General features: G+C 32.7%; 1 protein-coding gene across 5 annotated transcripts in view; it reads left to right on the top strand.

The window, feature by feature from the left end:
* Positions 1-27903, top strand: part of LOC140676092 (rap1 GTPase-activating protein 1) — a 138272-nt gene that overhangs the window by 95031 nt on the left and 15338 nt on the right. For 4 of the 5 annotated variants that reach the window (XM_072910770.1, XM_072910772.1, XM_072910773.1 and 1 more), the window contains one exon: positions 26465-26779. In XM_072910770.1, the coding sequence (XP_072766871.1) occupies positions 26465-26779 (315 nt within the window). Of the gene's footprint in view, positions 1-332; positions 1636-26464; positions 26780-27903 lie in introns of those variants that run through there. The other variant, XM_072910774.1, reaches the window with a different exon arrangement.

Here is a 27903-nt window from a genome sequence, read left to right as displayed (position 1 = left end):
TGTACGATGCAATGACGGATGTAGAGAGGAAGGTGCTTTATTGGCTTCTATTTTTAATATCTCTTTATTTTTGTTTGCTTGAAAATAATTTACAATAATTATTTTTAATAAGAAAAAATACGCGTGCAAAAGAAACTAATAAGATATATAAGAAGGCGACATAAATTGCATGCTTTTTGTATTTTTAGAATTCGTATATATTTTTTTTTTTTTTTAATTATTTATACTCAAAATAATAATGCTATATCATTAAAACACGTTTACTTAAAACCTTCTATAAATGTAAGAATCATTTTGGATAAATATTTCAAACTAACAAGAACGTGCAACTAAAAATAGAGACAAAGATACTCTAAGAGATTGACTCTTCCTCTCGAAAAGTTTCGACCGAAACTTTGTATGAGAAGATTGTATAAAGTCGATAATAATCGTATTTCATTTCATTCGAGTTATTTCTCTCTCATGGAGCAAAAGTAGGAGGCGTTCGCTCCGGTTTTCTTCGTCCGTTACTGTCGGGACGGCAAACGCGCTCACCGCGACGCTCCGCCAGACTGGCCAGACGCGCCAGGCGCTCAGTCGCGTCTTTGCACTCACGGCGTAAGGTCACGTGGTACCGTTCGAGCGTGCCTACCTTCAGCATTCTATCAGTTGCTCCCGCGCGCTGCAACGAGCAGGATCTCTTCGCGCCTTCGTCTTCCGCGATCTGGCTCGCTTTCTACTCTGACCTCGCTCAACGACACTCGTACGAAGGGACCTGTCTCTGCAAAGTAGAGTGAGAAAGACTGAAAAAACTTGTTGGAATCCAGAGCGCAGGATGACAGCCACCGCGATCGGCGACGACGATCGTCTGAATTCAGACTTGTTGTTCGGACCCTGCGATTCTACGTCGTTTTCGGGACCGTCATCAGTCTGTATGTCGTACGGCGGGTAGTACTCCATTTTTTAAACAGGACTGTATATTCTTGAAGAATTTCTTCGAACTTCCCGAGTCGAAAAACAGAATGTAATCGCAGACGAGATCTTGCAGTAACGTCAACAAGCGCACGCACAGATTGTTGACTCTCTAGGCGCGAAGTAGATAGATCAGGACATCGCTGATCTTCCAAGTAGCTAGTGATAGTACGTTCTACATTGTCGGGCCCAAATTTCCTGAAAGTATTTATGACAACGTGCTTCGTGACACGCTATCCTCGACAAGACTGCACCTATCCCACCTACCTATCCACCTACACGCCGCGGGATAGAAAGTAAATCCTATCCACTCCAAGAGACTAGGCAAGGTCCGAGTTCTCAACCCGGCGATCCTCGATCTCGAGAGTTCTCGCCGACAATCGAAGGTAGAGTGGATTGAAAGCGAGGAACGTTGAAGTAGAACGCGCGTTATCGCCGGACAAAGTGAAATTATCGACGAGCGTTTCTCGTTTACTCTGATCGCGATCTAGAGAGGTGGTCTCTTTAAACGGGACGGTTTTTATCCGGTGATCCGCGGTTATGATGGGGGTATTGAGATGGAGGCACGATCTAAGATCGGAGGCCGCGACGCAGCAACAACAACAGGAACAACAGCAACAGAGATCGGAACGATCGGTTGGACACAACAATCACACGCACACTTTTCCGAAGCTCCTATCGCAGGTGAGTCATCCCTCCTTTCCCTCTTCGTCATTAAATATACAATACAGGTGTCTCTTCCAGTCTAGAAAAAAGTCAGGCAAATATGTATTTTTTAAAACACACGTTTTAGAAGTTCTAATTTTATGTACGTTAAATTTGTTAATTTTTGTTTTTCTTTTTACATTTTTAATGAGATTGATAAGCTCTCGATGCATATTATAAATGAATAGTTTAACATAGAGAACAGCAAAATATTATACTGACTAATGAGACGATATAGAATATAGGGAGATTATAAATTATACAGTATGATATTATTGTAACATGTCAAAGACATGAAATTGATACTTGGAATATTTAATAATGAGAAATAGGAATCTACGAGTATTTTTTAACATGAACCAGCAAAGAATCGCTTTTGGGTAAATGAAAAATTATCGGAGCACTCTTTTTAAGCAAAAATTTCAAAATTAATAAAAAGTTGAAATCACAAAAAGCGGAAAAGACGTCGCGAGAAGAAAGACGCGGTAAATCCTGAAATGAGAGCGTTAACTGTAACGTCGGTCAGATGCTTTGATTATTTTCTTAATGCAGCCCGTTATATGCGTACGAGGCCGCCTTAGACGGCGTGTGCGTCTTAAAAAGTCCCATTTTCTCACGAGTAATAGCAGTTTTCTGCACGTGCGGATTTCTGCAGTATGTATAGAAGGAAAAAAGGGCATTCCCATATGTGGATATATATCTTTTTCTAGACCAGCGCTGTCTGTTGCTCGACGTTTTAATCCTGCCATGATTTCTGGATAACAGTTACTCATCATTAACTGTTAGACACGAGTTAGATTATTATTACATTCAAAAAGTGATCTTGCAACTTCAACAAAAATTTTCTAGGTGTAAAAAATTAATTGAAACAGATAAATTATTAACAAATACTGTGATACCGTATATATTTTGTACTAAATCGATTTAAATGACAGAGACAGAATTTGTATCCGTGCTATTAGTGTAATTTAGACAGAAAATTTGTCTGCGATGCCTTTAAGGCATCCTATTATATTGTCAAGGACAATTATATTTGTGATTAATATTTGGCAATGGGATCTAAATTTTCTGGAGGTATTGCTAGAATATTGCTGCTATAAATTCTATACCAAACAATATTCTAACAGATACAAAAAGTAGCGATAAATTTTAATGGAGACATCTAGAAATCTATTTACATTAGCAAAATATTTTTTTGAGTGGTTTATTTCGAGTAATAATGAAGATGATAATATGTATTAGAAAATTAATATTTGAGAAAAATAGAATCAATGTATTTCATGAGACGTTCTAATTTTCTAAGATTAAATATTTTTTAACACTTTCATGTACAGACTTTTCCTTTTCTCTATTTTAATTTACGGGGCAAGAAAAATGAAAATTAATTACTCGAAATGAAAATATGTCAAAGTGACATCTTACGTCCGAAATAGAGAAAAATGTGTGATGAGGAAAAGAGAGAAGAGACTTAAAAAAATTACAAAATTAACCGCTTGCTTTCGAATCTTATTGTTGGATTTCGATTCCTAATTAAATATTTTTTTTCTTTATTTTGATTTTACTTTTGGATGACCTGTGTTTGAAAAAAAAAATAGAATAGAATCAACGTATTTCATGCAACTTCAACAAAAATTTTTAGGTGTAAAAAATCAACTGAAACAGATAAATTATTAGCAAATACTGTGATACTGCATATATTTTGCATTTAATCAATTTGAATGACAGAGACAGAATTTATATCTGTACTATTAGTGTAATTTAGACAGAAAATTTGTCTGCGATGCCTATCTTTAAGGCTTATAATTGTCAAGGATAATTATATTTGGCAATGGGATCTAAATTTTCTAGAGATATTGCTGCTATAAATTCCATACGTGACAAACAATATTCTGACAGATACAAGACGTAGCGATAAATTTTACCTGAGACATCTAGAAATCTATCCACATTAGCAAAATATTTTTTGGGGTGTTAACACGTTAAGAGAGAGTAAGAAATTGTGATTCTCTCATAAAGTAGATAATCAAATACTAGAGATAATAATTTTGATAAGAAGAAACGGAAAATTCAATGAAAAACGTCGATGAAATTGAACTGATATTTACAGAGAGACGCTCCATAGTTATTTCGATCGTTTCGTCTGTCTTTTAAAAGTCCGCGGTTACGGACCGCCAGTCTTTGCGCACGCACCGCAATCGTAATTACATTCGAAGGGACGCGGCGCTCGAGCAGCCAGTTAAAAGGCAAGCTCGCTTAACGACCGGCCAGCACGTGCTCGACGACGGGCATTTTAATTCCCCGCAGAAGAGGCATCGAGAACTCCGATTGCCGAGAATTACACTTGTCGCCCGATTTAACCACGCACGATTTAACCGCGTGCGATCAGTTATGTGGCGTTCCCTCTTTTTTCGTGCTCAACTCCATCGTGAAATTTGTAATCGGCTATTACGGCTCGCAGATGTTAAATTAAACGAGACTTATCGCTGATGATCTAAAGTGTTTTAATTAAGAAGTCGAGGAGGATTTTCGATCGGAGATGTATGGAGATTTAGACAAAATTAAAAACAAACGAGGAATATTACCAAGAAATGGTATTTTAAAAATTATATTTTCGGATATATATTCATTTATCATTATTAATTCGTCAACGAAGTGTCAGTTTATGCGATCTTCACAGCGTTCTACTTTTGAGACATCAAGTAGTTCTTAGATCGGAGAAACTTACTTCGATATCCTTGAAAACGTCATCGAAGATTCAGATATGTACTTGAACATGTCTTGAAAACTTTCATTTATCAGTGACACGTGCTTATATCCAATCAACGAACTGTTCAACTGTTTAAAATTTTGAATACCTTTCGAGAAATCATGATTCATGCAGTATATTATACAAATCAAAGACTTGATATATTTTTAAGTCAATTTGATATTTCTTTGTATAACATATTTACCGCATACTGTTGTATGAAATTTATTCAATATTCGAGACGGAGAAGATCGTTATTCGTTGCAACTTTAAACGGGTTCGTCAATCTTCATCGCGAAAGCTCTCTTCCGTCCCATCCCCGACATTGCATAATTCATACTTACAAACGGGAAAGAGCGATTCGAATCTTGAATAAAGACGAACGATTTCGGTGAGATTCGGCTCGAAGTCACGAGGAAAAAAACGTTACATACGTAACCGTGAAAGACGAGATCGCAGGGCGAGCTCGTTTTAAAAGACACTCCGCAAAAGGGACCGCACAGCTGTTCGCGTGTCTCTCGGCTTTTTCTCTCGTCCTCCCCTCGTTTTGACGTATAAGGCTCTCGAAGCCAAAGCAAGCTCGCGATGTACAAACTCGTACGGATGCGCACCCGAAGGGAGATTTTGGTCGATTATCATCGCTAATGATGCAACTCTAAGGGGTGTCCATATAGAGTGTGCCCCTTTGAAATACCGGTGTTAACAAAATTTTTTTTTACGCGTGAATTTGTGGATTAGGCAGATACATATTTAAGGATTATTTCAAACTTCAAATATATGTGTGTGCGCAAAAAAAAAAGAATATTCTTACTTTGACATTATCTTTAGTTTCAAAATGTAAATCTTGAAATGCAATTATATTGCAGAAACAAACTTATAAATACCAAAGAGTGGCAAGTATATTCATACAAGTCTACTTATAAATGCGTATAAGTATATAAATATATGTAGTCTTAAATAATCACCCCAAGAAAATATAAATCTATCAATCAATTAATCATCACAATTATCAAATATGTCAATATAGAAGAATATAAATCCATCGACATTTTCCAAAAAGATTGTTTTTAAGAAAACTTTATTTTGATTATAAGAGATAAATTTTGTTACATATATAAGAGCTAAGGAAATTTAAATTATAAAAAATTTATTAAAATTATAATTATATATAATTAATTTTGTATAGCGTATAAATATTGAATTCTAATAATAAAAATGCTGTTTCCGATATATGGACTGATCGAAAGATTTATACATTTCTGCAAAAAGGAAAGGCTTAATTTTTTGTTAAATTTAATTTCATTGGAATTTAAAAAAATCTTTAGACACTTTAAAAAAATGTACTATTATGATATTTATTAAAAATCATTTACAACGCATTAATAACCCAAGACTATTTGAAATGAAAATATCCTTTTGCAGAGGTAAAATTTTTTATAATGTCTAATATATAGATATATATATGGTCAATTTATGTAATATATCAGAAGCAAACTTATGAATACCATAGATTTGGAAGTATATTCACAAGTCTACTTACACAGAAAGAAAGAATATTCTTTGACAATATCTTTAGTTTCAAAATAAATCTTGAAATGAAATTATATTTCGTAAACAAAGAAAATTTGCTTGGATGAAGACATTTTATATTTCAACCAAAAAAAAATATATTCTCCTTCTTTAAGAATAATTTTCTTGAATGGAGAGGAAAAAATGTTGGATAGAAAATAACACATATTCAAATCGAAGATTATAATTTTTTTAGAATTAAAATAATGATTTTAATCTTGAAGTGACAATTGTGGTATTGAAACAAAATTATAATATTGTTGAAATTTGAGATTTTTAAATTCTTCCAAGAAGATTATAAATTGTTGCGTATATATGAAACAATAAACGCGTTTATATGAGTATATATAGTTTTGATTTGACACTTACTTTTTTTCTGTGTGTATAGGTATGTGAATTTCGATTTATTATTTAACATAAAGAAATTTATGAAAATTAGAGAAAATAAATATATAGTTGGTAATATGTGAAGATTGGTGTGATTTTTTGTAAATATATAAAAAAATTCGCTTTACGTAATATTTGTCCAGCTTTCTAGAAACAAAATTAGATTTGATTGGGTGGGAAATGGTGCGCGAACGTTACGAGGCACCACCCTATATAAACAACCAGGTGTATCGTTCACTTCGCAGCTGTCGGGTCGTCTGGCTTCCGGCTAACGAAAAATCGATCTATTTTATCCAGAATTCGATCTTCAACACTAACTTCTTTAATATTTAACTCGCAAAATATTAGTGTTTAAAATAACATTTATCACTCGTACTAAAACCAAACGCATTTATTATCCGTAGTTCCAAACTAAGCTTTTGTCGTGAGATGAATCGTAAAAAAGATTTATGTGAGAATAATTGAGATTTCTTTCAAACGTAACGTATATCGATTTTCGGAAGATTGTACGTTTCATTGGTTGCCGACTTTGTGTTTTCGACCTTAACCCGGTTTTCGCGTGCGTAGAATCGGAGGCGTTAAACGCGATAAAAGCATCTATTCTCGAGCCAGATAGGCTTGATTAGGTTAAACTACCCGCGGAGAGTCTCGCAAACGATTAAACATTCTCGGCGATACTTGGAGCGGAACGAATTGTAACGATATATAATAATAATAATCTTCCTCTGAAATGTGCAATTATTTTTTATTTTTTACCTTTTCGATATAACAGAAAAATGCATATCAAATTATTATGTGTCTCACATATATCGATCTTGTCAATAATTTCATCTAAAAGTATACGAGTCTTTCAATGACCTTAAATTGAATTATTAATAAGATACTATTTTCATGTCAAAAATATAAAATTGAGAGATCATTTTAATTAGTAAATTAACGTTTATCATCACTCTTGTCCTCACGTCATGTTTAAAGTCGGGCAGATACGCATCGGTTTGCAAAAACAAGGAGAACAGGGAGAACATCTAGTTGCATACCCTGACCTGCTTCTCAATCCTGGTTGACCATTCCTAACGGTGACAGGATGAACCAGCGATAATTTACTATATAAGAGCTCTATGACTCGTTAGCGCAGCAATACGCGATAACGGCATTTATCACAAATAATTTCTTACCGTTTATTTCACACAAATTGGGCCTGATGATAAATATCTCTAACTTGACCTGCGTATATCAACACAGTTTTCACTTTTCTGAGAAAACTTGAAATCTTTTTTTTTTCTATTACACAGAATCGAAGGATAAATTAATGAAATTTTGTATTTTTTTTTTTTTTTTTTTTATTTTCAACTCCACTCTTATCACAGTGAAGCAAACATTTCTCCAAGTTTGATTTAAATTTTATATAATAAAATATAAAAAATTTGATTGACAGCTTATATTAAATTTTTATAATAAACTGTCAAATGTGTTAGAGTTTCTCAAGTGACATTTGAACTGAACGATTAGTTAGTTTAGTTCATAGTTAATTTTAAGAAAGTAATTTTAGACAAAGATACTTCGTTGGAAATACACTGCAATTTTCACGATTTCGTTAGAATTTCTTCGCGCGATTCTATCTCGTGAGATTTTTACAAAAGTGCGATTGTTGTACATACGAAAATGATCGGAGTCTCACCGACTACATCTAGCAATTTCATTCCTGGCACACCTCGCGAGTCCGTGTACATACGGGACTGTACATGGGCGCGTCCAACAATGCACGCCTGCACTGAATTATTCATTCCCGCGATAGAGAGAGAGAGAGAGAGAGAGAGAGAGAGAGAGAGAGAGAGAGAGAGAGACAGAGAGAGAAAGTCAGCGACTTTTCTCTCTTTCTTTCGTCTTCATCTTCCTCTTTCCCTCATACACCGTCTCCTCTGCCTACTCGGTTCTCTTTTTTCTCGCGTATAGAGACGGGGATTCCTGTATTCCATGACTTCCCGTCCTCTTTCGTCTCTTTTTTTTCCTCCTCATCCGCGCATGCAGACCGCCAGTCGACGAAGAAGCGATGAATGAAAAAATCACGAGCGCCTTGACCCTTCATAACCCGTCTCGTCGTCGCCGAGAGAGAAGTATCGCGAAATTATCGCGTTTTATTCGACAGATGTCTCATTTTCTGCGACAGGATACGAAACACTCCTCTCTGGAACAAGATCTCTTTTAAGCGTCAGAAAAGAAAAGAATGCGTGAAAAGATTAAAGACGGCAAATATTTCTCTGTAATCTTAACTATTATTATCACTGAGCGAAAAACTTGTAAATTGTTTTAAAATATTTCCTTCTTGTTCTTGCTAATAATAGAAATGTGAGTAATAATTTTAACGATTTCAAGTATTTTTATGACATCAATTGTATATCATATTTTCATAATTTCGATGAGTTGTGAAAAGTTTTGTTAGGGTGTTTTTTTTTTGTGAAAAAATATGGATAAACTTAAAATTCTCAGAATTTCTTTTGTATCTGGAAAAATCAGAAAATTTTCATGGAAATTTATAGGGACTCAAAAAAATTTTTTAAACTCTCCCCCTTTGATCATTTGCTTGTATACTTAATTGGCAATCCCCTCCGATAAGCAGAGTTGTGTTTAAACTACATATATTATATAAATATATTCCTATCTCTATTTATATATATTGTACAATGTCTTAAGAAAATATTGAATATGCAGTACGTATTCTTTATTGTAATTTTCAGTGATAAAATGAAAATATTATGCAAATGAAAAATGTTTTTCTTACGAAAACTATTAAGTTTTTTTCAGTACATTTGCAAATCTAGCACTTTTTTCTTCATATATGAATAAAAAGAATTAGACAAATAAAATAACAGTTATAAAAAAATCGTTAAATATTTTCTTTACCTGAAATTTTGAACAAAAATACTTAGAAAATTGAGGAATTTTGTTTGACATTATTTAAATTTAAATAGTCAATCTGTTCGGTCCAATAACATTGTAATTTCGAATCGCGGGATTAATTTTTGTTTTATACGAGAAACTTCGAAATGTCTGGTCGCGACTTGCCACATATCCCGTATTCCTCCTTCGATTATGCGCGAGTCTATTGCACCGAGATGAGCGGCGGTTAATGATAGTTGCGGCGCGTCGGCAGAGCGATATAATTGTTCTCATCGCGAGCGCGTATTACATCATCGCGCTTACGTGATTTTAAACGCGAGGCATGATGCACGGTTATTTCGCGCCTCCGACGCACGCGTACGTGCTCTATCGCGAACGCTAAAGAGAGTACGTTTGCCTCTGCGTGTCGTAACCGGTTCTCGGACTTTACCGTCTCTTTGACACGAGGCGTAATCGTGTTCGGACGAGCGATAATAACGATAGAGAATTAGATGTCGGTTACATTTCAAAATCTACCAGCTACGTATCTGACTTTAGGGATCAAAAATCTGTCGAATGTACAGAAATTTCTTTTATATATTTAAGCGTCCGATATGTGTAGGTGTCTTGATTAACTTTAGACGTAAATTTTGCGATTATTATATTGATAACTTATGCTGAGCAATTAATTAATCGAAAGAAAAATGCTTACATATTTTTTTCTGGATATGAAATAATTTTTAAAAATAGTTCTGAATGTAAATATAATTTCATACAAATTTCTGAATATAAATATATTCAGAAGTAAATATAATAAAAATAAATGTAATAATATTCGATATAATATGTAAAATTCTTTATAATTTATACTTGACAATCAAATTATTTTTTATTATTTTCGAAATATATCAAATGATATGAGAATATAAAAAATGATAAATTATACATTGCCCTATTACACTGATAACTTTTTATCTAAATATGTAAGATCCCCCTCATCATGAAAGAAATGAATCACTCTAAACTAAACGAGGAATTGATTTTCCGCGGCCGCGTTAAGGATCGCCCGATATCGTTATCGAGGTTAATCACGAACGGCACTTTGTCACGAAAGGCATGCGGCACATAAAGTCATCCCCTATACGTCTTACGTAACGCACGTGCGTGTGCACGTTTACATTATGAATCTGCGATGACGAACATTTAGGACAATGAATTGGTCGTTCGCGGTTAGTTCGTGAAAGGCAATAACGGACTGAAATTTCCCGTTTGTCACAGATTTAGAAAGGTTTATTATCGTATTATATATATCAAAGGGGATATAATCTATGTGAAAGTATATATTAAAAATTGAAATTTATATAGACTGAATTTGTCATCAGTTATTCAAGAATAAAATGCAAAACCAAAAATAGAATTATATAATTAATTAAAATTAAAAAGTGACAAAATATAATTATTAGTAATAATTAAATAAATATGCTGTATAAATTATATAATCATTCGATTAATGCAATTTTACTTTACATTTTATAAACTTTTTCAATGTAAATTTCTCAGGTTTGATAAAGCTTGGTTAAACTTGACTATATTCTAAGCTGTTATTAATCCCATTATTTCATTTATGAGGAAATCGCTTTTTGTAATTACACACGAACGCGTCATGCTTCCTACTTAAGGGCTTTCATTCCACCTTGTGTAACTAAGTAGGATGTAACTATTGCAACTAATCAGCCCGACGGAGGTAGGCTCATTAACGCCCGAGCAGCGGTTCGTTAGTATAACGGAGGCAAACACTGATAGAGTAAACTCATATAAACAACAGAGCTATCCGCGTGAATATAGCATATATTAATTATAATTGTATTAAAATTATAGAGGAGGAGAGCAACTATTAAAGTATAATATGTATATGATTGTACGTGTTATTGATTGTTTATCAAATTTCTTTCATAACGGATGAATAATTGAATAATTACGACAACTTTCTACTTCTTCTTTACGCATCATTTTGCTAATATAAGATCTCGATACTTTTTGCATTATTTATAAAGACCAGACATTTTAAGCGCGCGCGCGCCATTTATTTTATGTTATGTTTATATTGTGTTGTATGGTTATCATTGTCCATGTTAAAGTTTCTTTTTCGCAATGCTAATTGATTGTTGAATATTGAATTTTAATCTTTACAATTGGCTTTAAGAAAGCATCCTTTCTTCTTTTTCTTTCTTTCTCTATCTTTCTCCTTCTTTATTTAATATTACATCCTCTCTCCTTCTTTCTTCCATCTCTTCTCTTTTCTATTAATTACATAAATGTAAATTACATCTTAAATATACATATAAAATCATGGGAAAAGTTTATATATACATAGGTTCATCATATATAATACATGTACCTTTTTTTGTCTCTCTTTTTCTCTTCTTCGTTTTTTTTAACTTTTTTTTAACTTTGCTTTAATTTTTTTACAAGTTGTCACATAAACTGTCAAAATTTGACAGCTACAGACGACACGCGCGAAGCAAGTCGCAATAACGCACTTGACAACGAGACATCGAGAACAACCAATTAGCATCTCGGAAAAGAGGCAACAATATGTTATTAATTAATAAGAACAAACTTGGGAGCTATCTTTGCCCTTCTTTTGCCGTATCGTAAAATGTCACGGATCTTGAACAAGGAATTGAAATAATAATTCATATTTCCCCGAATGTAATCATAATCAGACGATACCATAAAGCAGAATTGACGTCATAAAAGCAGAACCGTTTTGGCAACCGTCCACATATTTACCGGCCTTGTACCATTATATGGGGAAAAGAAAGAATTTGGCTATGGGTTCTCTCGTCTTCGTCCGGAGGAAGACTCATTACGACCCACCGATAAATTACGTCATCGAGCGTGGCATTATACGCCCTTCCGACATTACTATTGCGATCGACACATGACTCGGGGAGAGGCGAAATTGCTCTCGCGCTTATCGTAACTAGTCTTAGCTCTGCTCCGATCGATTCTGGTGATGCAAACTGACGGCTCTTCATTGTATAAGAAACGTATACGTGCAAAGATTCGCAGCCTCCGCCTCTAGGAAACTTTCCTTTCTCTCTCTCTCTCTCTCTCTCTCTCTCTCTCTCTCTCTCTCTCTCTCTCTCTCTCTCTATCTCTATCTCTATCTCTCGGTTTCTCGCTTTCTCGACCCCCTATCGTTCACCTGCGGCGATAGTTTGCATTCGTTCCCTGAAAATTCTGAGAGAGAAGATATACCGTTAAAATATATACGGCCTCTCTGTCTCTCTATTTTGAGGGTTGCGTCCGCCCTTTTCTATCTTTGAAACGCTCCTTTATATCCGCAAGCACTTTCGCGGTTTCTGAAGAGAGGAACGACATGGGGATGAGGTATATGCGCGCACGCGGAAGATTCCCACGTGTTTCGCTCTTCCGCGTCCCGATAGCTACGTTAGCTACAGTAGCTTGTCGGACGTTGCGAAACGCACCGAGTGTTTCATTTCCTGAGAAGCGTGGCCAATCTTTGCTAAACAGTGCCGTTGCTCTTTGATCTCTCTTTTACGTTTAATCGTTAAATGTTACGATAAAATTTTGTAACGATCGCGAGCAACGTCTAAGTCTTCAATACGACCCCTTCTTTCACGAACTCGAGAAAATTAATCTACAAAGTTGAGAAAGTTTATTTTGAATTAATTTTGTCGAGCTGGAAGAAAGGAAGGGAAAATTAATCTTCAAGTTGAGAAAATTTAATCTATTTTTTAATTTTTTTAAGAAAAAATTAATATAGGACTAAATTTTACGATTATATTTTAAAGATAGCTTGTATTGTTATTAAAAATATATGTATAATTATATTATATACATATAGACTATTATATTATCAATTGATTCATTTTTTATACAGTTAATCAGTATCCAAGTTTAATTTTCTCGCCGAGTTTTTTCTAGAAACAATTAGTTATGTACGGTTGGCTGGGAAAGTCCAGTGAGTGGAAAAAAACTGTCATAAATTTCGGCTTTTATTGTCCCTTTCTCCAATGGAATGAACGACCAAACTATAAAAATATGACTAATATATGTAACACTAAAATATAATTTATATAACTTTATGAAAAAAGATATTTCCGCTTTAAGTAATAGGAAAGTCATATTTACTGTAGTTTAAAAAAATGAAAGTAATATATTTATAGTAATAAAGTTTTTTTAATTCAAATTACTATGCTAAATACATTTTTAAAGCAAGAATTTTGAACATATAAATGTTACTAAATTTTATTAATTTTTAGTTTAATAAGAAAAATGTAATAGTAACACAGTTAAACATTTTTACTTTTATAGACCTAATTTGCGTTTATCATTCAATATTTTGTAAAAAAAAATAATTTATTTGCAACGTTGATTTCTTGCAGATTTTATTTTGGATAAAGCTTAAATTAGACACTCTTTTAATTAATGAACGTAAAACAATAAAAGGACTTTCCACTTGTTTTAATATTTTTAATTTTTAGAAAAAGAGATTTTCTTAAAAGTTAGTCTTTTCAGAGTTTTTACCGAGTTTTTGTCCCGGAAAATATCGATTTTTATCACTAGCATACATTTAATCTAAAAAATGTGGGATTTTGTCAACTTTTGTATCATCCCATCTTTACGATTCTTGGAATCCTTTAAATTTTACCTATCCGCTTGCTTCTTCTTGTTGACTCAATCGAGGGTTTCCTACTGCCCACAACTCGATGACTCACAACTTGGTATATGCTACTCCTACCTCCGTAATTCAACTTTCACTATCTCTTTTTCTCCTACTCGTATAATAAAATCCTCTCTCTTTTTCTCTGTCCTTGTCTGCTCATTGCCTCTCTATATTTCCGTTTTGTCCACTCCTCTCAAGGCTCAATGCTTCCTTTCAGATTATAACATTGTGAGTACACATGATGCATCTATGAAATTTTTCTATTGTATAACTTTGTACCATTGAATTAAATGGATTTCGAATTGTATGGTATGATTGACGATCGATTTATTTACTTGGTTTATAATTTGTTTTTTTTTTACAATATTTTTTGTGATTTAAAAATTATTTAGTTGTTTCTTCAAACGCTAGAGAGACGCTGTTATTTCTCAAGAACCTGTCACTTTATCCCTCCGTCATTCTTCCCCTTACGTTTCATCCGGATCAAATAATTTCCACGCACGTGCGCTAATGACATTACCTACCGACCGACGATTGTTCGCAATCACATCGAGGTTGCCGATGATATTGCTAGTTAGCTATATAGATACAGGCATACCTAAGCACTATTGAACGATGAAGGACTCCCCTGATGATGGAAGCCGTTAACAAACGAGAAAACGCGTCATGCTGTTTCGGAACTTTCCGCCCTTGGAAAACGGTAAACTATTCCATGCATGGGATTCTTCTTGTCTTTCTTTCTTGAACTTGAATCATTGTCTGATACTCTGATCATTTAATTGAAATGTCAGTCTCTTACGGCTAACATTTATCATTTCCGATCTTTGATCTTTCGAACTAATAATCGCACGCATTTATAATTTCCAGGAATTTTAATAAAAGTGTTAATTTATAATTTAAAGGCGTTACTATACAGGAAAAAACAATATTCTTACTTTGACATTATCTTCAGTTTCAAAATGTAAATCTTGAAATGCGATTATATTGCAGAAGCAAACTTATAAATACCAAAGAGTGGCAAGTATATTCATACAAGTCTATTTATAAATGCGTATGTGTATAAGTATATAAATATGTAGTTTCAAATAATCGTCAAGAAAATATAAATCTATCAATCAATCAATCAATCATCACAATTATCAAATATGTCAATATAGAAGAATATAAATTCATCGACATTTTTCAAAAAGATTGTTTTTAAGAAAACTTTATTTGAACGTAAGAGATAAATTTTGTTATAAGAGCTAAGGAAATTTAAATTTTAAAAAATTTATTAAAATTATAATTATATATAATTTATTTTATATAGCGTATAAATATTGAATTCTAATAATAAAAATGCTGTTTCCGATATATGGACTGATCGAAAGATTTATACATTTCTGCAAAAAGGAAAGGCTTAATTTTTTGTTAAATTTAATTTCATTAGAATTAAAAAAAACCTTTAGACACTTTAAAAAAATGTACTATTATGATATTTATTAAAAATTATTTATAACGCATTAATAATTCAAGACCATTTAAAACGAAAATATCCTTTTGCAGAGATAAAATTTTTTATAATGTTTAATATATATATGGTCAATTTATAGTTTAATATATTCGTTTCGCAAAATACAGAAAAACTTATAAATACCAAAGAGTTGGAAGTATATTCACAAGAGTCTACTTACACAGAAAAAAAGAATATTCTTATTTTAACAATATCTTTAGTTTCAAAATGTAAATCTTGAAATGAAATTATATTGCGTTAAACAAAGAAAATTTACTTGGATGAAGACATTTTATATAGTTCAACCAAGAAAAATATATTCTTGTTATTTAAGAATAATTTTCTTGAATGGAGAGGAAAAAATGTTGGAAAGAAGATAACATATGTTCAAATCGAAGATTATAATTTTTTTAGAGTTAAAATAATGATTTTATTCTTGAAATGACAATCGTAGTATTGAAATAAGATTATAATATTGTTGAAATTTAAGATTTTTTAATTCTTCCAAGAAGATTATAAATTGTTGCGTATATATGAAAGAATAAACGCGTTCATATAAGTATATAAGTTTTGATTTGACACTTACTTTTTTTCTATGTAGAATTTACACAAAAATCGACGTTTGTTATAATTCTATACGTTGCGAATAATGCACACAAATTAGCCTTCAAAATGCAGTAATGATCGAACAAAAGGAGGCAATCAGTGATATTCGGAAGGGTATAATTATTGTTCGCGTATACACGCGGCTTTCCACATTTTCTATCGCGCTCATGGATATTTATAAACATGAAGCGAGATATTATGTAAGTCGGATATGGGCGGGTGATAGTACGCGATTGTACATACGTCACGCCGAGGACGAACGCTAATTAACAATATGGTTCCCTGAGCATCCGAGTTGCCTAAGAGATAAAATTGGTTTATTATTTTATCTTACGTATGAATTTCATTTTTATTGCATGTAATTAAACTCACAAATCGCGACGATGCTTCTAATAATAAGACTCGAGTAAAGTGAAGATAGAAATATGATTTTACTCGTATTCAACGTAAAATAATACTTGGGAAGAATTTAAAATTAATATATAATTATATATAATTATAAATAATTATAATTATATGTAATTATATATTACAATTATTATTTCTAATTATATTATATAATGACATGTATTAAAAATTGTGACTTATAAATCACAAACATAGTATGTAAGTCGTTTGTCGAAAGACAGGAAATATTATATAATAAGATTATATTTTAGATTTCCTGTTGTTGCGCTCTCTCTCTCTCTCTCTCTCTCTCTCTCTCTCTCTCTCTCTCTCTCTCTCTCTCTTCTGATTAAATAATTTAACGTAAATGTAAATTTGACAGAAAACTTATATACAAATTATGTACCGAGTGTGACTTTCGTTCAATTGATAGAGGTCCAAAAAGGTCTTCTCTTTAAGACTCTTCCACTCTCTCGCACGTGTGTGACTCAGCCACGTGAATCACTTTAGATAAGGCGATCGAATACAATCGGCCCTTGTGTTCTTACAAGATGCGAGTGCAACTTTCTCCAGAATCCGATGTGCGGTTTTCCTGTTAAATCAAGATCAATTAATTACAGACAGATAAGCGACGTCAATTCTCGCAATTGTGCGCGATAATAATCACTGGGAAATCAATAATTAAAAAATTCGCAAATTGCAAAAGTTGCTGTCAAACTCGTTTATCTAATCAATTTGAACAAAATTGATTTTAATTATTCAGTTTTAATTCAATTTTATTTCAAATTAATTCAGACATTCCCAATTCTCTCAACTTTAGAATAAACTTGTTCAAGTTCCTAAGATTGTTTAATTGCATAATTAAGAGTCATAACATTGTTACAGGTGCTTAAATTACCATGACATACACTATATTATGATATTCCGCGCGTTAATTTCCTATTTAATTAATTTCACACGTATTGTCTTAATTACTCAATTAATTTTGTGGAAAAAAAAGGTGCCGTTTGACAGAAGCAAACGTACGCAACGAAAAGCGCATAACGAGAGACATTATTCCATTCGTTATTCTTGTAACCGTACGTGCTGTTGGCTCTCACGCTAATAAACTGCCGTAAATATTGAAGACGCGCACGCGATTTACCTCGGATTCTTTTCAGGTCGGAAATAGAGTGCGTGGTACACGTGCACACACATCGTATTAGACAACATTGGTGCGCTCGAGTCATACAGAATTTCCATATGAATAATTAATATCTGAATTATTATTATTATTATTATTCGGAAATTTTACACGGAGAGGCATGTACAGCCATTGACAAAATTATTGGGTATCCTTAAATTTTCCGTATTTCTTATTTTGTAAATACTAAAAAAAGATTAAAAAATTTTTAGAAACTATCGATAGCACTTTAAAGCTGAAATTTCAAGCGTTAAAATGTTTTTTTTTTTTTTTATTTTCTGTTTGCGATAATTTTTCGCCCAGTATCGACAACATGTCTGAAAAATACAGATTTAGTTTCAAAATTATGTATCTCGGCCAAAAAAAAGTTGTAGGAAAGTTAAAGTTATTTAAAAAGAAGCATTTTGTAGGCAAAATGTTGTAGTTTATGGAACTTGACTTGAATTTTTCGAGAGAAATTTTTTTACCGAGTTGCAGAGTGTTAAAAATACAATAAAATTTTAAGAAACGAAACAATGTTCTTTTTTAAAGCACAAAACAAGGAAATTATTACAAAAATTTTTTAATGTACTGATAACGCATTAAAGTTGCTATCGTTAATTTAAAAAATTTTTGTATTTTCCTTGTTCTGTGCTTTAAAAAAGAACATTGTTTTATTTCTTAAAATTTTATTTTATTTTTGACATTCTGCAGCTCGATAAAAAAATTTCTCTCGAAAAATTGAAGTCAAGTTCCATAAACTACAACATTTTGCCTACAAAATGTTTTTTTTTAAACTATCCTACAATTTTTTTGGCCGAGATACATAATTTTGAATTTAAATCTGTATTTTTCAGACATGTTGTCGATACTGGGCGAAAAATGATCGCAAATGAAAAATTAAAAAAACATTTTAAAGCTTGAAATTTCAGTTTTAAAGTGCTATCGCTAGTTTTTTAATTTTTTTAGTATTTATAAAATAAGAAATACGGAAAATTTAAGGGTGTCTAATAATTTTGTCGATGGCTGTATATCTATTTTATCGATCATCAGCATATAATTCTTCAAGAACTCGGAAAATTAAATTACTTGAACACAGAAGAAGTAAATCACATTAAAGATTCATGGACTCTACTACGATAAGTTTGCGAATACTAGGTCATTTGACACACGACTTTATTTAACTTATCTACCATTTTAATTACATAATCATTAAATATGTTTGTCTAAAGGAAAACATTATACGGTGAATGTGGAATATATCATGTTTATGTTCTTTCTAAAAATTGAACTTTGAATAATGTTATAATATTACTATAATTATATATTATATTTTTAATTTAATATTCTTTGTAGAATCGCTTAATTAAAAGTATTTCTCGTTGTTGGAGATTTCGTCGTTGCAATTTAATTAATCTTTTTTTTTTTTTTAAAAAGTCACCTGTAAAATACGTCCGTTATACGATTCTATGGTGAATATGGCCACCACAAAAAACGGGCAGCGGGTGTAAATAATACGAGCACACATGGCGTCGCAGCAGGTGGTACCGGTAATAATATATCGGCAGCTGTTATGTGCTGAATATTGCAACGTGTGTGTGCGTTTTATCGGGGTCGCGATTGGCTCTCCTTATTTCGACACTTTCGAGACCTATCAAGACCCATTCAATATTGGAACGTCGAGTGTTTCAAAAGATGTTACATTCATCAATAACTCGTTCGTTCAAACAGCTTTAATGTGGAAAGTTTGTCGAGAAAAAAATAATACGTTTACACGTTTTTATAAAAAAAAGTATTATAATATGCAGGACGAATATACGTAAAATAATTATTTAATTAAGTAATGATTTATTTTTGACAGATAAAATTATTTTTTATTTAATCGAAATTATAGTTTCGAACGATGTTGATGATTCTTGTGCTGATTTAAAACAAATGTTTATTTATCTTTATAGAGGATATTTCAGAATTGATAGAAAAAAGAGGTATATTCTACAGGTCAAAATAAGATAAAATTGTCTTATAAATATGTGTCCGAAAAACGCATTCCTACTGCATTACAGTTCTCCACAGTTTCCCCAAAAAAATTCGAATTTTCTAACTGTCTAAACTTGGGTTTCGAATTTTACGAAAATTGGTACATATACATATGTTTACGTATTATTCATTTTTGGTGTCAAAACTTGTTTAAAAAAATTTCGAACGGAGTTTTAGGCAGAGAAGCTACATTTTAGTGTAGCCAAAACTTATGTGTGGATGCACTAAATTTGAAATACGTTAACATTTTATGATAGAGAATAAAAAAATAAACATTTTTTCACTCTTTGATTTTTTTCACGTGATAAATCGTTTTTGAGAGGAATTTTTTTCGGGAAATTTGAGGAAGGCTGTAGCTCAGAAGAAGTGAATTTCCGGACACATGTTTATAAAATAATTTTACCTTATTTCGACTAAATTGACTGCACTCAAAAAAATGATCTTGCAACTTCAAGAAAAATTTTTAGGTGTAAAAAATCAACTGAAACAGATAAATTATAAGCAAATACTGTGATACTGCATTTATTTTGCACTTAATCAATTTAAATGGCAGAGACAGAATTTATATCCGTACTATTAGTGTAATTTAGACAGAAAATTTGTCTGCGATGCCTATCTTTAAGGCTTATAATTCAAGGACAATTATATTTGGCAATGGGATCTAAATTTTCTAGAGGTATCGCTAGAATATTACTGCTTTAAATTCTATACGTGACAAACAATATTCTAACAGATGCAAAAAGTAGCGATAAATTTTAATTGACACATCTAGAAATCTATCTACATTAGCAAAATATTTTATTGAATGTAAAATATGTCAAGATAATGCCTCTTTTTTTACTAAAAATTCTGGGTCACCCTGTATGTAACATATATGTATATACTCTTTCGAGTGTTTCGGTCAACTCTAATCCATTTAAAATCACGATCGTGTTCAAACCTCGAAAATATTCTAAATATAACGAGCAGGTCTATTCGTTTAATAGCTGAAACCGAAGCGTTTTGCTTTATGTATTTCCTTCTCCAGTCTTTTATCCGGACTCCTTCGCCTCGCTAGAGTTTATATTTGGCAGAGGAGACTGCGCTCTGTCTCTCTTTAACTTTTTTTTTTCGAGCTTTTACATCTTTGGAATTTTTTTTTATCCTGTTCACATTCGAAATTAGAGACACTTAAAATTAGCGGACGAAAGGAGAGTTTCTCCTCGAAGACACGCGATGGCTGAACATGCTCTTGAGAGAGAGGTAGAGAAAGAAAAAAAGAAAGAGGAAGAGCATAGAAAAATCGACGAGGAAGAAGACCTCGAAGAAACGTAATCCGAGAGGCCATATCCGCATTACTTTTAAACCGCGTTTTACATCACTCTAGCGTTTTTTCTCTTTGCCTCGTGCCTCGTTATCATGTTCATTCTGTCACGCCGTTCAAATGGAACCGAACTCGAAATAGAATGGTTTCATCGAGATCGAGTCTCGAGTGAACGTTCGGTTGAGGCAACTTTGATGCGTCTGAATAATAATCCGCGATGACCGCAACGATTTCGCACGTATAAGATGAAGAACTATATAAAAAAGAGCATTTCATCTAAGACAAAAAAAAAATCAGTCTCTTCTAATAAATAATAACGATTCAAAGTACCTTTAATTCTTGAAATTCTTAGAATCGATTAGCATTTTTAAGCACGAAACAATTTCGATATTTATTATCTGAAAATCTCAGGAATTTTTTCTGTTTCTGGAAAAATCAGGAAATTCTTCTGAATTTCCTTGGAATGTTTTTAAAAAATTTTCTCGTTCATAATTTTGCTCTTACATTGTAAGCAAAGTTTGTGAGTTACGTATTTAAATTAAAATTAAAAATATATTATAAATATATATGTACATCTATTTCCTTTTATATATTTCAACATTTTAACTAATTTTAAGTATTGAGTACGCAGTACCTATTCTTTGTAATTTCCAGTGTAATAGAGAAATGAAAATGTTACGCACGTGATGAAAAGGAAAAAAATGTTTGTCTTACAAAAGCTATTCAATTTTGTTCCGTATATATATATATATATATATATATATATATTTTTTTTTTCTTTGTATATGAGACCAAAGGAAACGCATACAATGAAAAAAGTTATTTTAAAACAGTACAACAAAAAAATCTTTAAAATATTCTCTTTGTCTAGAATTTTGAAAAAAAAATAGCTGAAAGGATTTTCAAGGAATTTTGTACAAGATTAAACATCCTGAGTTGTAACTTGACGTTTTGGAAATCATCGCGCATATAATTCGCGATCGACACGTTAATAATTTCCTATTGAGATTTGATCGAGATGACCGAATTACGCCATTTCGCTTCGGAGCGATATCCGATAACTAAATCGCGTCGATATTTCGATGTCGCGGTAGCAACGGATGTGCATACAGTGGCACGTGCATTTAGCGGTATGCACCTGTGTGCGATAGCGCGTGTATAATACACGTGGTAATGTAATCCCGCTCGCGATGCGCGTCATTGATCGATGAAGCTATCGCGGAATTGCACCTTTCCACGAAGATAGAATTATTCCGTTGATAGAGAGAAGGAGAAAGAGGTCATAATAAAATCAATTTCACGATCGATCGTGGAACGCGGGACTCCCAAGATTCGATTATGATTAAATTCTCCCAGTCCAGATATATCTGTGTGGGAAACCTAGACCTTGTTACAAGGCTTGAATGTTTTTTTTTTTTTTTTTTTTCTATCTTTATTAGCGATGATTAATATAGAAATGAAATGCATTTCCCCGGAAATGTTTGTAGTTAATTGCAGTATGCAGAACTCGAGTTAAATTCCAGAAAGTAATGCGAGACGGGGATGCACGACAAGTGCCATTAATATTTAAACTTTTCAGAAGCAGGGAATCGGGGTCAAATTCAGCAGATACACCTGAGTGTGAAACAGCCGATTACACAGCCACGTGACATGAATAAGTCGCAATCATCCCTAATGAAGATCAGGAGAAAATGCGCGTTTACACGCGACCGCTTTTACGCGCTCATTGCAGCTGCGGAGAAATCCGTTGATGCTCTCGATTTACATTAATGCATGAATGATAGTTCAACTATGCGCAATTAATCGCAAGTGGAAAACTCGTTCGAAAGCTCCATTCATTGTTAATCCACTTTTCCCCTTCTCTATTTCTCTTTCTTTTTATTAAAATAATTGAATCAAATTACATTATTATTCATTTTCAAAGGAATTAAGAAAACATGTCAATTGCTGTATATATAATATACGCGCTATGAATAATTTAGTTGCATTCATTATTAAATGTGTGCGTAGGAAATTTATCGTTGACATCCCGCAAGTGGATATTAAAATTTCATAGTGAATAAGGCCATAATAATTAATAAATCTGTGTTGCACACATCGATAGGGCAAACTCGGAGTAAGATGGCCATAGTTTTTTTTAAATGCAAAAAACATACTTTAATTTTGAAGCTTAAATTACGTAATATTATCGAAATTAAAAGGAAAATATTTAATAGAAATTTTATATTATCAAAATAGTACAACGTAAGCATTGGCCATCTTACCCAACTTTTAAGATGGCCATAATATTTATAAAAAAATGGTGAAAACGAAAATAAAAATTACAGGTCATATAACAATTTACATATCTTTATAATATGTCAAACGTCGATTACGATAGCTTAACTGTCATTTATTCGACGTTACAAGAGTTTTTAGTGGACAAATGAGAAACTTTGCAGGTAGTTAAAAGTAAAAATATGATATAAGCTTCACAATATCGTTATTTCGAACAATGCACATAAACTGCTGTAAATATCGATTATCTTTGATAATGATTAAAAAAAGCGCGCTTGTAGCGATTATTGAAAAAATTACAGCCTATGGCCATGATACCCTAGTTTACCCTACTTGCGTTTCATCGGGGGGACGCGTGTCCCCGAGTATCTATCGGGTAACGGTCGATATTCGGACTTGGTCCACATGAAGATCTCCGCGTGGGTGCCCACGGTGTTCGGTGACACGTGGACGTATTTCGTTTCCGTTTCCCCGACGAACGCGCACCCGTATATAGGACTGTCGCCGACTGCCTACCATTTTGACCTACTCGCCTCGATCTCTCCTCGATGTTTGCAACACGCGTTGAGGCTCCTTCTCGCTTCTTCCGCTTGTGTCGATCGATCGTGTTCGCCTCGGGAAAGACGAACAGCACGAGGCGATCAACGTCGCTGCGAGAATGGACGATTCAACACTTTAAATTGGCGACTGATAAACAAGTGGCCGATAAAGCCAGTTCGTGACACGAACGTACAAGTATCGACATTCTAACTGTGCGAAAACATTGAGATATTTCGTAGAGATTATTTTCCATCAGGTTGTATCACAATAATATTGGTAATATTATAGACGATTTTTGCCGATCGCTTGGTACATGTTACCAACGTTGCTATTTATAGAGGCGAAACTTATTCTGGTAATATGTACCACACCAGCACGCTAAAACATACGAATTCAAAACTATTTAAAAATAATTAAATATTTTCTTATTCTACCGCGAATAGAAGAGACATACAGAATAAATATGAGTTTTAAAAGGTATTTGTCTAGTTTAATGAATGAAGTATTTGACGAAAATGATGAGGTACCATTAGTAGAAATTTATAAGCATTTCTTTCATGCAAAGAAGAGGTAAATTAAAACTTTAATGAAAATAAAGGGGAAAAAAATTATAATCGTCCCGAATTATATTCTGAAATTTGAGTGAATTTATACACTAAATATGATTTTTTTCTTATTTTCAGGATGAAATTAATATTTAACTATAGCATAATTTTTCACACTTTTTATATAATATATAATAATATATTAATTTTCCATTTTCGTCCAATATTGGTTGACCATGATTATCAGTGCATATTAAATAATTACTTTTATCCATAATGTCTATAATGAATAAGTAATAAATAAAATAAAAATAAAATCTTTGTAAATTAATAAAAAAAATCTTATTTTAATGTTAATGTCAAATTATCTTATTACAGTTTTCATAAATCAAGCAATACCATTAAAACATATAAAAATCTTATTCTTATGTCTCACAGATTAATGTAATATACAAAATTAATTGTAAAAATTGTACAGCTTCATATCTGGGACAAACAAACAGAATTGTTAGAAGAATTTCGTCAGTCTTAGATGAAACACAACAAATAATTTTGTAATTACCAACCATAGACTAGAATTTAATTATAAATTTAATTGAAGAAGAAATTGAAAGTTTATAATAAAAAATATTTTTATAACAAAAATATTAATATCGGAAATGATTTTTATACTAAATGACAAAAACAGCTTCAATTTGCAAACAGATACTGAATGTTTACATTCGGTATATGCAGGATAGATAGGTTGTAATAGATATGTCTAAATTTTAAATGTCAATATTTGTGTGTTGGCATTATATATATATATGTGTGTGTATATATATATATATACATACATACACAGATTTATTACTTGTTTGTTATTACTCTGATTTGTCAGTTATCATCGTATTATCACCGTCAACCTACCGACAATTACATAATTAACTTAAAAAATATTTGTATTATAATAATCGCTAAATTCTCTCACATGAGTTCCAAGATATTTAAAATTTTTTTACATTTTTTTCGCTAATTTTAACAATTTCGATTTTAAGAGGTTATTATAAGAGATAAGACAATGTTTATTGTTTAGATATATGTTTTCGACAAAATATACATAACATCCTCCTGACCTACTAACTCTGAGGAAATATTTTTAAAAATATTTTTAAATTGCTAACAATTATCATGCGATAAGATATTGTAATAATTGAATTTTTACGAAGCGTTTTATTTTTTACAATGTTTTACATTTTATATCTTATATTTATTGAATCTACGACCACAGTTTACTTTGTAAATCTACTAAAGATCGAAACATTAACCGAAACGTTCGCATAATATTAAACATGTTAAGCTCTTAAGTTTGTTTATTTTAAATAAAATAATTTGTCCATTTATTTGTTAATGTTAAATATAAACTATAATGTTATGATAAGTAATACCAAGTAATTATAAGTAAATCAATTAATCTTAATAAATTTCACCTAAGTCGAGAAGGACAAAAGTATGTTGATGAATTTAGGACTCCTTATAGTCTACTTTTTAGCAATTTCTTTTTATCAAAACAGGGCGATAATAAATTTCCACCTTTTTTGTGCATATATATATTCCTAAAAATAACAAAATTAACCTTCCGTTAGGCGCAATATTTTCCCCGTTATTTTTCCCTGCTTTTAAAACAATTTCTTTAGCGCTTGGCTAACAAACCAGGTATTAAATATGTAAAAAAAAACAATAAATATGTAAAAAACAAATTGATTAATATTACAATGGATAAAGAAATCGATGTGTTAGTAATTTAAAAATAATACCCATGGAACATTGCGCCTAATTAGGGGGGTTAAATAAAAAGGTAAAAAAGGTACCAATTATGAAAAAAACATACATTTTAATTTTATTTTAATTTAAAAAAATTGTTGCATAAAGAAAAGTTATGCAAATGTTTTACAAAAATTATGTGTCAACTAAGAATAAAAAGTTACAAAATTTTAAATACACTAGAAACATTTTAATGAAACAAAACTGTTGTACAAAATAATTGTTTCAGTTTCCTAATATTTCGGAGTCCACTTTTTAACAATCTCTATATCAAAAGTGGGCGCGATAATGAATTTCCACCTTCCTTCTACCGATATAAATAAATCATGGACATGACATGTGACCGGATGAATAATTGGGCGATCTATAATTTTGTTGCAGACGCCGAGAGATGACAGGACGACGTCGAGTCCCGGCGGTGCGCCCAGCAATCACACTCCGGCGCTGTCACCGTCGCCGGTGGGCGACGCGCCCTTGGGTAGGGCGCTGATGGAAGCGGCCCTGCAACAACAGGCCGCGACCGGCGCCCAACCGCCCTTAGTCGTCACGCCGTCCGGATACTGGGTCGATGGTACCGATCATCGACATACCCTTGACTCAGCTGGCAGGGCGTTGCTACCGGCGCAGCCGGCTTGGCAGCCCAGGATAGACCAGGACGATACGGCCAAGTGCTATCGTCGCTTCTTCGTCGGCAGGGTAAGTGCTTTTTCGTCTCGTTCCTGAATAGGACATCTGTGGAATTTTTTTTTTTCTTTATGAAAATAGGAAATTAAAAATATGACGAAACGATCAAAATGTAATACGGGTTTATAATTAACAAGAAATGCGTTGATATTTTATTTGGAAGCATTCCATATTTTTATTTGAAACATTTTTCTCTAAAATGTTTTATTTTCGAGACATTCGATCGCTCCCGGACTTTTCGAAAACCCTGTACATCGAGATCAGGGCGCTTCGCGTACCTTATTCCGCCGTCCCTGCAACCGTATTCGAGAACTCGAGAACCGTGATGAACTGCGATCGCTCAACCGACGCACGTAGGTGTACGAGGAAAGAAGGACGCATGCATCGGAGAAGACAGAGATAACGAGAGGGAGAAAAGGATGAGTCGGGGCGACAGCGGTGGCGAGAAGGGCGAGGGAGGGAAAAAACAGGCACATAGGAAAAGGAAAAGAGCACTTTGGACGTGGGAGTGGGAACGTTCTCATAGTCTTCACCGGAGGGTCTCTCCGATGCCTGGAGACCCAAGAGGGAATCCTTTTCTTCTCCTTCTCTGATATTCATACATCGTCGTCGATCGTTTTCTCGATCCCCATTCGCAATTTTCTTCCGCTTCTTCTCTCTTGTCTCTGGATTCTTTTCTCTTCGTTTTCTATCTGTTGTCGCATCATCGTATTATATAGCGAAAAATTTATACTGAGAATAATAAGAAACGCAATAAAAAGAGACGCGACTTAATACGCGTATTAAGTAAAAAAAAATACTTGATTTAAAAACATTATTGACAATAAAAATTTGCGATCATAGAGAAATAAAAATTGTTAAAAATAAAAAAATGTCAGCGCATTAGCAGTCGAGAAAATGTGAAAAATATTAAGTGAGATCGGGAAAAGTTTGCGGAAAAGTTTGAGAATTTTTAGTCAAGAAATTCGTTATTTATTATTATTATTATTATTATAAATTATTATTATACTCAAGTCTTTGTTTAGAATATTATATTACTAATATTTTATACTACGAGTATTTACGAGTGCATCTGCTCGGAAAGTCTGCTAATTAGTGAATCGTTAAGCCGTGCATAGTTTGTAAGAAAAAGAGCA

The sequence above is a fragment of the Anoplolepis gracilipes genome, chromosome 2 (assembly GCF_047496725.1).
Source record: "Anoplolepis gracilipes chromosome 2, ASM4749672v1, whole genome shotgun sequence".
Classification (NCBI taxonomy): domain Eukaryota; kingdom Metazoa; phylum Arthropoda; class Insecta; order Hymenoptera; family Formicidae; genus Anoplolepis; species Anoplolepis gracilipes.
This window is presented reverse-complemented; position numbering and strand designations above follow the sequence as displayed.